The sequence below is a fragment of the Apus apus genome, chromosome 2, assembly GCF_020740795.1.
Source record: "Apus apus isolate bApuApu2 chromosome 2, bApuApu2.pri.cur, whole genome shotgun sequence".
In the NCBI taxonomy this organism is placed as follows: domain Eukaryota; kingdom Metazoa; phylum Chordata; class Aves; order Apodiformes; family Apodidae; genus Apus; species Apus apus.
This window is the reverse complement of record NC_067283.1, coordinates 26406569-26418380: the sequence shown is the minus strand read 5'-3', so window position 1 is coordinate 26418380 and position 11812 is coordinate 26406569. Positions and strand designations below refer to the sequence as shown.

The window sequence follows — 11812 nt, the reverse complement described above, 5'->3', positions numbered from 1 at the left end:
TCTTCCCAGTGCTCCGGGAGACATTTGTTAATACAGTCTGCAATACTATGGCTAAGGGAACTGTTCAGGCTCATCATGAAAAAATTTGGTCATTACCAAAGCTTGCAGTGGGACTTGCATGGTATCTCTTTATGCTAAAGCAATTATCTAAGCCATAGTTTAAGAAGATACCGGGACAAAGTCTGTGTTTAAAAAATGGCTCTTGGTAGCTCTGAAGGAGCTGCTACTGGTGTACTCTGAATAAACAGCATTTTTAAGAATCACTTTAATAATTTAGAAAAACCTCCTACAATTATTCTGCTCCAGCTAGCAGCGGGTGGGGACTTGGTTCCCTGCAAAGATCTCCATGCTCATATATTTCCAGAATCTTTTTTTTCTTTTGGTTAGGACCATACTAAAAAAATACCAGCCTCCTGCTGTGAACACAGCAGAGGACTCGCTCATGGCAGCTGGATGGGCAAGGGCTGCAGAGCCTGAGCTGTCCTGTGGAGTTCATATGGAGACCCAGACCCACCTCCCAGCTCCCTGGTTCATGGGGGGGGGGTGGGGGTAGGGGAGTGGGAAGGGAGAGGTATCTGTGTGCACTGGGATTTGGCTCCCTGGGTAGTTTGGCTGGATCTGCATAATGGGAGACCAGTCTCCATGCAATGGCAGGGAGCTGAAGCTGATGGACGGAGCTGATGGTGCTCCAGGTCACACTTGGGCAAGGCAGGCTGCTGTGAGCCTGAATTCAGCATTCCCCGTCTGGGAGAGGAGGCGTGCCTGTGTGTGTGAGGGAGGCAGTACCTACCAAGAGATCAGCCACCTGACATGATGCAGATGAATGACGTATTTCTGGGGGAAAAGAGAAACAAAAAGGGTGCAGAGTGTGTTGGAGGTGGACTGTGAAGTCAAACTGCCTGTAGCAAATCCCCAGTGGGGACAATTACCAGCACCACCTCAGGTTTACTCTCTGTGCTCATTTCCTAGAAATATTTTTATTACTTTAGTTAAAACCTGCTTGCATTTCACTGGCAGGTGCCCTTGCTGCAGTGTTATCAATTAGTTTACACAGCCTGAGGGATGTCAGACTGTTACCACCTAAAAAGAGCTAAGTCTGTGTCATGCTCGTGGCTAGTTGCAGAGACTGTAGGGGATTTGGTGAAAGTCTCTCCAAAGCAGGCAGTGGAGCTGGAGGGCTGCCATCACCCCATGATCCAAGGTAGCAGTGGCCCGGGGCTACAAGAAATGCCATCCAAAACATAAAAGTGTTTAAAAGCTGAAGGAGCCTCAAAAGGGAGATTAAAGACCACAGAAATTATTACCAAGTCCCTTTGAAGTACTCCATAATGTGTATAGACTGTATTGCTTAATACTAAGGCTGAAAGAAGACATAAGAATTCCTGCTTGAATCGTGAGGATGCCTATGAGGGAAGGGCAGTGCTGGGCTGGCACAGCCCCACAGCCCCCGCATGGCTCAGCCAAACTGTCCCCACTGCTGAAATGTGAGGAGGGGCTTTTGGTACTGTTGGCATGGTCAGCTGGAACATTTCAGGAGGTGCCTTCTGGTGTGTGTTTGGTTTATTTCTATCCTGGAATGTATGTCTATGCAAACATATAAATCAATGCCAGTTTCAATGTTGGTGTTCAAAACCTAAATTAGCACACATCTGACATTATTTTGCCACCAGAAATTAAACTGAGGTGTTTCAAAAGCCAAATTAAACCCACTCATCAGACAGTCACCTAACAGGAATATTTTGACACTGGAGGGTTAGCCTTTCCTTCCAAAGAAAATGGTGATGGTGCAGTTGATATACTTAAGGGAAGGGACGCCACCCAGAGGGATGTTCAAAGACTGAAGGAGTGGGGCCATGTGAACCTCTTAAAGTTCAACAAGGCCAAGTGCAAGTTTCTGCACCTGGGTCGGGGCAATCCCCAGTATCAATACAGGCAGGAGGATGAAGGCACTGAGAGCAGCCCTGTGGAAAAGGACTTGAGCCAGCAGTGTGCACTCAGAGCCCAGAGAGCCAGCTGTATCCTGGGCTGTATCAAAAGACGAGTGACCAGCAATTTGAGGGAAATCCCACCTAGAGTACTGTGTCCAGCTCTGGAGTCCCCAACATAAGAAGGACATGGTGCTGTTGGAGCAAGTCCAGAGGAGGGCCACAAGATGATCAGAGGGCTGGAGCACCCCTCCTATGAAGACATGCTGAGGGAGCTGGGGTTGGGCAGCCTGCAGAAGGAAAAGCTCTAGAGAGACCCTGTTGAGGCCTTTCAATATATGAAGGGAGCTTAAAAGAAAGATGGAGATATATTTTTCACAAAGGCCTGTAGAAACAGGATGAGGGGCAATGGTTTTGAACTGAAAGAAGGTAGATTTTTTTAAAACGAGGGTGGTAAGATCTGACACAGGTTCCCCAGAGAAGTTGTGGATGCCCTGTCCCTAGAAGTATTCAAGGCCAGGTTGGATGAGTTTCTGAGCATTTTGATCTAGTGAAAAATGCTTCTGTCCATGGCAGGGGGCTGGACTAGATGATCTTTAAAGATACCTTGCAATGTAAACTGTTCTACGATTCTATGGTTTTGCCAGAAAATTCAGTCCCAGCCCTTTACTAGGTGCTGTTAACTAATATCGGTGCTGTCCTCCAAGCACTTAAAACCCACTCTGTCATGTGTGCCTTTCTCTGGATGCAAATACATCTGCAAGGACTGCTTCTGCAGGGAGACTGGTGAGATGCGCAGGCTGCAGGGAGCGAGCAGTGGAGCTTTTTCTTCCTCTCAGTGTCTCACAATCCAGCATGCATGGGCTGGGAGCTCTGGGAGCATCATGAGCCTACAGTCTCAGGGAACAGCGTTTTAAACCTTTTTCTTTCCTTTTTACCCTTTGCTGAACATTATTCAACATGCACTCCTTTTGCCATGCTGTTAGCCTATCAATTGTCTTCCTCCCTCATTGAGCTCAGTGGGAGCTGATGCAGAAGTTCATTAGCCTGAAAATTAGTCCCGACCAGACAGACAGTTGGCAGAATGCTGATAAAACCCGTGTCTCACATATGTGTGGTGTCTGTTCTGAATCTGTCTCAGTTTTCCCACCATGCAGCTCCCCACCTCACTAGAGCTGGCTCCTGCTTAGTTGGATGTGGGGTCTGTTGGAAGCCCAAGCTTCCAGGGTTTAAGATGGATGGCACCTTGTATGAGCCAGAGCAATTCCCTGGGAATGCCTGCCTCTAGTATTGAATCCTCCAAAGCATTTACCAAACCTGCACTAGGACACTCACAGCCTTCTTGCAAAAGGAAAACAGCAATTTGACATTTCTTTCCAGTCTCAGAACACTGTTGCTTGGATCCAAGTCTCGTTCTGGACTGACTTGAGAAATAACACCATCGTCATCACCCAAGAAAATATTTTGCAAAATCCCCAGAGTATTTTTTATTTAAAATGTTACTATCAGAAAATTCCAGACTATGAAATGAAGACCTCAGATTCACATTCAAACCTTACCCACCCACCCTTTTTAAAATATATAGATACATAGTCACAAAACATAAAACATGCTGCAATGATACAAATATATTTTTTGATACGGAAATTACAGTACATTATAAACCATGAAAACAAATTGAGGCACTAGACTGTACATCAGGTCTGTTCTGCACTGGCTGTGAAGCTGATAGACTCGCTTTCAACGAACAAAAGAATATTCTCTTTGTTTAGTGAATATAACTTTACGGGTCATATCAAACAATGTGCTTTGTTGTGAAATGTCAACAGGGTTGCTGGTCCTTTCCGAACCACAATACACCTACACAACATGTATCGCTGCCACAATATGAAAAATAAACATTTTATTGAACGTACAACTCAAAAAAACCCAAACCAACCGAAACCCCATTGGTTATTATTAAATAAATAAATATTCCATACAGTGGTTAGTTTATCTTACACTGCATTGGCCATTGGAACAAATGAAGTTCAATAAATAATGCACGCGGATGTCTCATTTACGCCTCCGCTCGTAATTCTGTGCTACGCTCCTTTCAGAGGATCCTGCAAAAAACAAAGCAGAATGAAGCATGTGGTGCAGCCTTGTGCAAACCCCAGCAAGCAGAAGGAAACATTGGGGACCTGCAGCCTGCTGGGTCACTGCCAGACCCTTTCAGAGCATTTGGACCCAAGATGAGGGATCCTGACAGAGCCTTAAGCTGTTTGGATTTGGTTTTGGCCCTCAGACGACACTATCCTCCAGGAGGCTGAAGGTCTGAGCAGTGCTTTCTACCTCTCATCTATCAACAGCTTGAAGCACCATTAACACAAAGCCTTTTTATGTTCCAGTAATCCATCTAACTGATGGGATCTGAGCACTCAGATCGATTTGTGGGTAGAGGCTTTCTGCATTGACATCCACTTTCTCTGCTGACTCTGCAGGTTTCAGCCTTCCCTGTCCCCAGGCCCTGCACACTGATACCTTTTACGAAAAACCTGCAGCATGAGCTAAGCAAAACCTAGACTACACTGTGGATCAAACACAGCCTACAGTAGTCTGCTAAATAAAACCAAATATTTATCATTTAGTAGTAGTAGATCTTTCCTCCTTGCTCTTTTAAAATGAGAGGGAAACACAGAGAGCCCTTTTTGGGCAGAGCCTGACCATGAGGTGAGTAGAGTCATCTTTGCTTCCACCCCAAAGGGAGGATTGCTGTCATGGAGCACACGCATACCTGAGTGTCCTATGCCGTGCACAGCTAGTCTGGGGGGACTCAGCACTGCATCCTGCAGGGAGCTTGCATTTTGGATCAGTGATAGTTTTAAATTCATCAAGACTTCAGTTTTCACCAGGCTAAATGCAAAGTAAGTTGAGGTTGCTTTCTCAACATGAAGTATTACAGTATTTTTACTGGATGTGTGACTTTTATAGCTTCTGCCTGGAGCATTCATCCCACAGATCTCACAGTTTGGAAGAGTCAGCATCAGACCCCACTGCACCAATCCAGGGATTGAGACACCAGCATCCTGGTGCTCAGCTTTGTCACAGGAGGCTTTAAACCAGCCCTGTGCTCCCAAAACGCGGCACCAAGAAAATGTCCTGCCCAGTTAAATACCTTTCAGCAGGGACAAGGACAATCCAAACTCAAACTCCTAAATCTGCTTTAATTACACAGTCCTTAGGATCTATCTTCTCCTCCAGAGGAGCAGAAGCAACTTCTGACCATTTTCTGATTTGAGAAATGGAAAGAAAAGCAGTGAAATCTAGTTTTATCTGTCAGGCTAGTATTACATAGCCCAACAGGGTAAAACTTCATTATTTTCCTTTGTAACAAATACCACATAACACTATCTTGACTATACCAGCAATTTTGAAATTAGGGTAATAAAATGTTTGCCTTTTTAAAACATTTACTGTATTTTTACATGCTCATAATAATGTAAATGCAATCCTACTGGAAACCAAACCCACTTTATTACTTCCAGGCTATTCACTTTTTTTTGTAGCAGATCTATTTACAAGTATAATGCATTTAATAGCTATTGCCACCACAGATAAAATTATACAAAATTATTCATGATACATAGCAATTTGCAAAATGATGCAGGGAGCAATATTACTAGTCTGAACAGGGTTTAATTGAAAATAAAAGTTACTGACAACCATAATTGCAGAATATAGATCACAGCATGTATCCACATAATACAAAGGTGTCAGCTAGTAATTTTTTTATCCTCCATTTAACAAAACAGTAAGAACTATTTCAGAGACATGAAATACGTATTGAATTTTTTATTTTTTAATTCCTATTCTGGGGAAGTAACTGACACTTTGTAGTTCACAGTGAGGGGTTTCCTCAGTACAGCCCTATAGCACAGGACACCTAGAGCTACTGGCAGTCTGCAGTTAACCACAGGGGTTGTGCACATGAGGGAGGAAGATTCTGCCCTATATGGATGCTATGGGAAAAGTAACACAAATTCACAGTATTAATCCAAAGCCTAGAATTATTGTTGGTGGTTTGGTTTTGGTGATTTTTTATTTGTTTATATTTTTAGATAGAATGAAAAGCTGGAAGAGGCTGGGAATGTTTAGCAACTTGACTTGCAGAATGAGGTGGTGTTAATGGCAGATCTCTGCTCTTCCACCTTCTGCTCCAAGTTTGAGGAGTAATGATCTCCAGAGGCAATGAGGATATCCTTTTACCTGAGGACATCTGGATGACAAGTTTAATTGAGCTTTACATTTTCAGCCTCTGAATTTTTCTTGATGTGTCAGGAAAATTTAGTTTTTTCTTGTATTAGGACTTTGGGGACTGGCAGAATATGCTGCTAGTGAGGACAGGGCAGGAAGGAAAAGTGCCCTAGGGACTTCTATCTAGCCTTGCCTGCAGGTTAGCAAGCACTTCACTCAAGTGGGTCCTGAATATGTTGGCTAACAAAGAAAATCCCGACCCTTTGTCTGAGAACTCTGGGTCTACACTACATAAAACTGCTTCTTCCATCCGCTGGGAGAGAACAAAGAAGCAACAGAATGAACAGGCTGTATATTACCAAGTACCAGATGTCATTGCATACATACCAGAATTTAAAGATCTTTTGCCCATAAGTCCAACAAAGGAGTCTGTTTTATGCCCTGAAAAAATATATTTGGGGGTGTTTTAATACATTTTAAATAGGCAGGTGTGGAGAACGGCTTGTCTTCTCCCCCCACACATAAGACAACTGACACAGGCTTTTAAGATAAAATGTTCTTGTAAGAAAGGAAGACACAGGCTCCAAAACTCTTCATTTCACAAACTAGTTGTTCACACCACTCTCAGGCAATGGAGAATGAACATCAGCCTGACTCATCAGACTAATAGGTTAGACCCAAGACACAGGTCAGTTAGTGGGCATCTTCTCATTAATTCAGATAGACTTTTTGTGGTCTTTTTAAGTATAATGGAAAACCAATTGCCAATAACTAATTCTTATTCCTCTCCCAGTACAATTCCTATTTATTTGAGCAAATGCACAAGAAAGCAGGGTTTTGGCCTGCATCTGTGTGATGCATCTCTTCTGCCCATTGGTGTTTTTTCTCTAACATGGAGGAAAATTCTTCCTCACGGGTCAGGCAGAGCCCTTACTGAAAGGGAAGCCAATGGGACTCTATGTCTGGACACGTTTGAGCTAGACAGTCGGGCTCTATTTTTTTAATATTTATGAGTTCAGATATTACCTTCCTAGCCCATTAGTACTCCTCAAGGCACTGAATGTGTAGAGGATAAATTACTCTAACTTTTGGCCTACAGCACGTATCAGATATAGTGGTGGCTACAGTTTCAGATAAGGAATGAAAAGAAGCCATTCTTTCTCTAAGATGACTAAGATGAAGCAAACTTGGAAATTTCTCTTTGGAAAGAATTTTGCTTGGCTAATTAATTTACAAAGCAACATGAACGATGTGCAGATGTCACAAGGTATTACTTCAGGCTGAAGCAATTTCATAAAGCTATAACTTTTTACTTTAGTCAGCAAATTCTTTGGTACAAGCTTTGTACTGGATTCTTTAATTGGTCTTCCAACACATCTCCCTAGTGATAAAATCTTGTGGCTAACAGAACACCGGGACAGTTACTGACCTCTGTGAAAAGAAGAGGTCTCACAGAGCAGAAGGTAATTTTTACTTATCAAACGTCTCCCAGCTCCTGTCTAAGCATCTTCAGATAAAATTCAGAGAATAAAACTATCACTGTGCAAAACAACGTACCACACTGCTGGTACTGTCTCCCACTTGGTGTTACACAGCAGCAGAGCAAGGTGTGCTTATGAACGCGGCAAGCTAAGCTCATTTATTTGCCAGCACAGCATCAACCAGCCCTTGCTGTGAGCAGGGGTCTGATTCCCACCCAGGCAATGCTGAGAGCACAGATACGGTATCTCACGTGTGTTGACATGGGTTCTCTTGTGGAATCATTCTCGGTGATTTGGGAATTCACTGTTCTTATTTCCAGCTTCTGCCATCTTAATCGCTCCTCGCCGGGTCTGGCAGTAAGCCGACTTTGCCTATGAGAAAGGCTTACAGAATTCCCCCCACGGGAAATAAGAGAGAGCTGCAACATTCACATATTAATGTGGACTGAAATCCCAAAGCTCGTGGCAGCTCAGATGAGGTCCTGGCTCATGGCTGCACTCCGGGGCAGGGGAGGGTTCAATCCTTTAACTGAACATTTCTTCACCAACAGTTCTTAGCTGAACCCAGTCACTTTCTAACTAGTCCCCTCAAATATAGTATTCCATATTTTAATCTTTTAATAATTACTTAAAATATTTGAATTTTTAAAACTTACTTTTGTGAGAGATCTGGCCATATCCTGATTGGAAGAGGAAAGAAAAGAGGGAAAAAAAGGAAAAAGAGGTGTTGAAAAAGGATTGACAGATATTATGCTTCTGCAACGCTTTGAAGAATCCAATACAGCAACTACCTTATACGTATTCCCCTTATGGAAAGTTAAGGTGGTCATTTACAACTGCATTTCACTCTAAAGAGACTACAAAAACTTCATTTAGCTAAAGCCACACAACCTAGATCTGTTTAGCTCCAGTTTCCTAGATCAATTCTTGGATCAGTAAACATGAAGCAAACATGGCAATAAGTATATACACAGCCGACTTCCACACCTGGACGATTAACTGACACATATGCTGACCCGTGAACGATTATGATTCTCCTTAATGGTCTTCCAGTGCTCTAACTGGTGTGCACTTAGCACTTTTCATATGAAGCCCACTCTTTTCCAAAAGGTGAGCTTCTCTGATATTAAAGTTGAAAAAAAGAAAAACCCATTGCAACTTTTGAGAAAGGTTTGGACGCATTAAAACCGCGTGACGACTGCTGTCAAAGTTTGGAGCGGCACTAGGAGAGGAGGCATGCAGAGAGGCGTGCGATGGACTGAGCCCCCCGCCCTGCTCACCGGCATCCCGCTTGCCCATGAGGCCGAAGAACTGCTGGGGCCGGGGTCTCCGGGCCATCCTCTGCAGGAAGTGCTCCAGGGGCAGCGGCAGCTCCTCCTACGGGGCGACAGAGCCGGCGCTCAGCGCGGACCCTCCGCGGTCGCGGAGCCCCCGAGGGGCAGCGCCAGACACTCTCCGCCCCTTTCCCCCCTCACTCCCGAGGCTCACCTTCACCTGGTCACCGTCGGACCAGTCGGACCAGTAGCTGAGGTCGTCGGTGGCACCCAGCTCCTCGGCCAGCGCCTGCGCCGAGGCCAGGAGAAGCACGGCGAAAGCCAGCGGGAGTCTCATCGCCGCCTCGACGTCCTGCGGGGGGCAGAGGATGAAGCACCGGCACCGGGAGCCCCGGCGGGGGGAGCGGCCGTGGGCACCGCAACCGGAATGTGCACACAGGCACACAGGCACACAGCCCTGCGCAACACATCCCCCCACACGCCCCGGTGCACACCTGGAAGCACATCCCCTTGTACATACAGACACAGACAGACCTAGTTACACACTCACAACCCCCTCACCGACTGCTGCTTACACCTCTGGATATATACATGCCCCGCACAGATTCGTATGCGGCTGGATGTACACACCACTGCACAGACAGACACACCTACCCAGAGGTACCCCTCCACACGCATACGTAAGGAGTTACACACAAACGCACCATCACACGTAGATGTATCTAGACATTCACACCTTTCCACACATGCACACCCAAGCAGATACACCCCCCTCACACAAAGATCTGCGTACATAAACATCTAGTTATAAACTTAGACGAGCAGCTACACACCTTAGACACACACACCTAGGTAGAGATACAGTCGTCCACAGGCACAGGGACAAACGTGCCTAGAGGTAGACACACATCCCTTGGCACATCCAGACACACACATCGGGATAGGCACAGAAACATCCTCGTCCATTCAGAGGCACAGGTGCGGACACACAAGCACGTACAGGCACCCCCGTAGAGGCACACACATACAGACACATCGCCCCCGCACACACACAGAGCCGAACACATAGAAGTACACACGCACATACGCTCACAAACATGTAGGCAAGCGCATCCTCACGCATGTAAGTACAGACGGACGGACGGACACGCTCCTGGATGCACACGCACCGTCTGCAGCGGGGAGGGCGGGCGCTGCTCTCCGTGCGCATCAGCCGTCCGCGGCACCGCTCCCGTTTTATATACCTGGAGACGGGGAGGGACGAGGCAGCCTTATTTGCCTAAATGCAATTACGCCCCGGTTTTATCGTCCCAGCCCCGTAACAGCCCCCGCCCCGGCGAGCAGCCCCCGCCCCCCGCTCCTGCTCCCGCGGCTTCCAGAGATGCCTGGGGCCGGGAACGCGGAGCGGCTCCCCCGCACCCTCCGGCCCCGCTTCGCTCCGGGCGCCCGGGGCCATCCTGCCCCGGCTGGGGCTAAGGCACGCCGCGGCGACGGGTGCGGGTGTAGGGAGAGGATGTAAAGGTGGAGATGCCGCTTTTCGCTTCTCTCCCTCTCCCCGCACCCGAGGCCGAGCTGCTTTCCGGAGCGAGCGGCACGGCCGGGGGGGCGAGCAGCGGGCAGGGGCGACGCGGGGAGCGAGCACCGGCGGGGACGGCAGCGGGGACACCTCCTCCCTCCCCAGGACTGCCTGGGGAGCTCCTGCCGTCCCCAGCTCTACCCTGAGCTGGGGCAGCCCCGGCTCGCCGGGGGAGCGTGGAGGGGCCAGAAGCGGGGGGATGCAGGAAGCCGAGGAAGGCCTCGCCCGGTGGGTGCAGGGTTTGGGGAGCCAGGCACCCCCGTGCTATGTGTGTGCTGGCATGATTAATAACAGGTCTCTTAGTTAACCAGAACTGCTTCTCAGGACCCAGAGTATTCCACAAAGCACAGCTAGGCATAATCTTCCCAGCTCCTGAAGATGTCTATGCTTTGGCTATAAGATTTTGTACATAAATAAGAAGGATTGTGACCCAGTGATCTGAGGGTCTCTGAAGTCAACACAGGCTGCTTGAGAGTGTGGTTCCCTGAGAAAAAGGGTGGTTTGAAGGAGCCTGGTGAGGGACTTCATGCAGCCCAAGCATCTGCTGTAGGCACCTCTGTTGAGACCTTGAGCATGGGCAGTGTGAATGCTCCTCATTCTGCCTATCAACAAGCTGGCAGAAATGACATTGTTCAGCAACTCTAGGAACCCAATCCATCAGATTTTCATGCTACGGCTTTGCAGCATTCCCTTTGATGTGTGAGCTCTGAGGACCCTTGAAGGAAAATTTGTTTCTTGTGTTTTTTCCTTATACTTTTCCTATTTACTGTAATGACAACAGAGCAAAAGGTCAGATCTATCAAACCAGGCTTGCTGATCCTTTGCGTGTTGCTGAAGTTCATGTTTTACAAAAATCCTGAGAACTCCCAGCTTCCTGTGAAGTCAATTTCTATTATCCAACAGTCCACAATAAATTTGAACTGAAAAGTCCTATTTGTGCTGTAATTCAGCATTTCATGAAAATGGATGTAATCATATCTTGACCTATGAAATTACAGGGATTTTCTTTTTTGAGAGAGCAAGAAATGGGAAGTTAAAAAGTGGTTCTTTCTATTCTTCAGAAATTTTAATGAATTCAAGGACTTTATTTCAGACTTACCTAATAGTTTGGGTGGGAGTGAAAAAATGACTAATAGGTTGTGGCATTCAGAATGTACAGTGCTTGTCTCGAACAATCCAAGAGATAAGTGATGGACTTTGGCACTCAGGATATCTGTTGTCTGTCTTGTGGCATCTGAGAGTTGAACAACATTTGTTGATGGACTAAAGAGATGTCTCAGCAACCCACTCAACTGTTTTGCTTCCCCTCCTGCAATGTGT

The 11812-nt window shown here is 46.5% G+C and overlaps 1 protein-coding gene across 2 annotated transcripts; it reads right to left on the bottom strand.

Annotated features, from left to right (window-relative positions):
- Positions 1-3385: 3385 nt before the first annotated feature.
- Positions 3386-10173, bottom strand: TAC1 (tachykinin precursor 1). Of its 2 annotated transcripts, XM_051612374.1 has the most exons (6): positions 10086-10173; positions 9131-9268; positions 8923-9019; positions 8299-8322; positions 6549-6602; positions 3386-4030 (listed from the first exon to the last, which is right to left on the bottom strand). In XM_051612374.1, exons 2-6 carry the CDS (start codon positions 9251-9253, stop codon positions 3981-3983), a joined length of 348 nt encoding a protein of 115 aa, XP_051468334.1. In that variant the 5' UTR covers positions 9254-9268; positions 10086-10173; the 3' UTR covers positions 3386-3980. The 2 variants fall into 2 exon arrangements, with proteins under 2 accessions (XP_051468334.1, XP_051468335.1); XM_051612375.1 differs by lacking the exon at positions 6549-6602 and having other exon boundaries at positions 10086-10120.
- Positions 10174-11812: the final 1639 nt, after the last annotated feature.

Excerpts from the sequence above, each read along its gene's own strand:
- TAC1 (XM_051612374.1), bottom strand. The coding sequence starts at position 9,253 with ATGAGACTCCCGCTGGCTTTCGCCGTGCTTCTCCTGGCCTCGGCGCAG. Across the intron at positions 9,020-9,130 it reads CCGACGGTGACCAGGTGAAG|GAGGAGCTGCCGCTGCCCCT; the intron begins GTGAGCCTCGGG and ends GTCGCCCCGTAG. Across the intron at positions 8,323-8,922 it reads CATGGGCAAGCGGGATGCCG|GATATGGCCAGATCTCTCAC; the intron begins GTGAGCAGGGCG and ends TCTTCCAATCAG.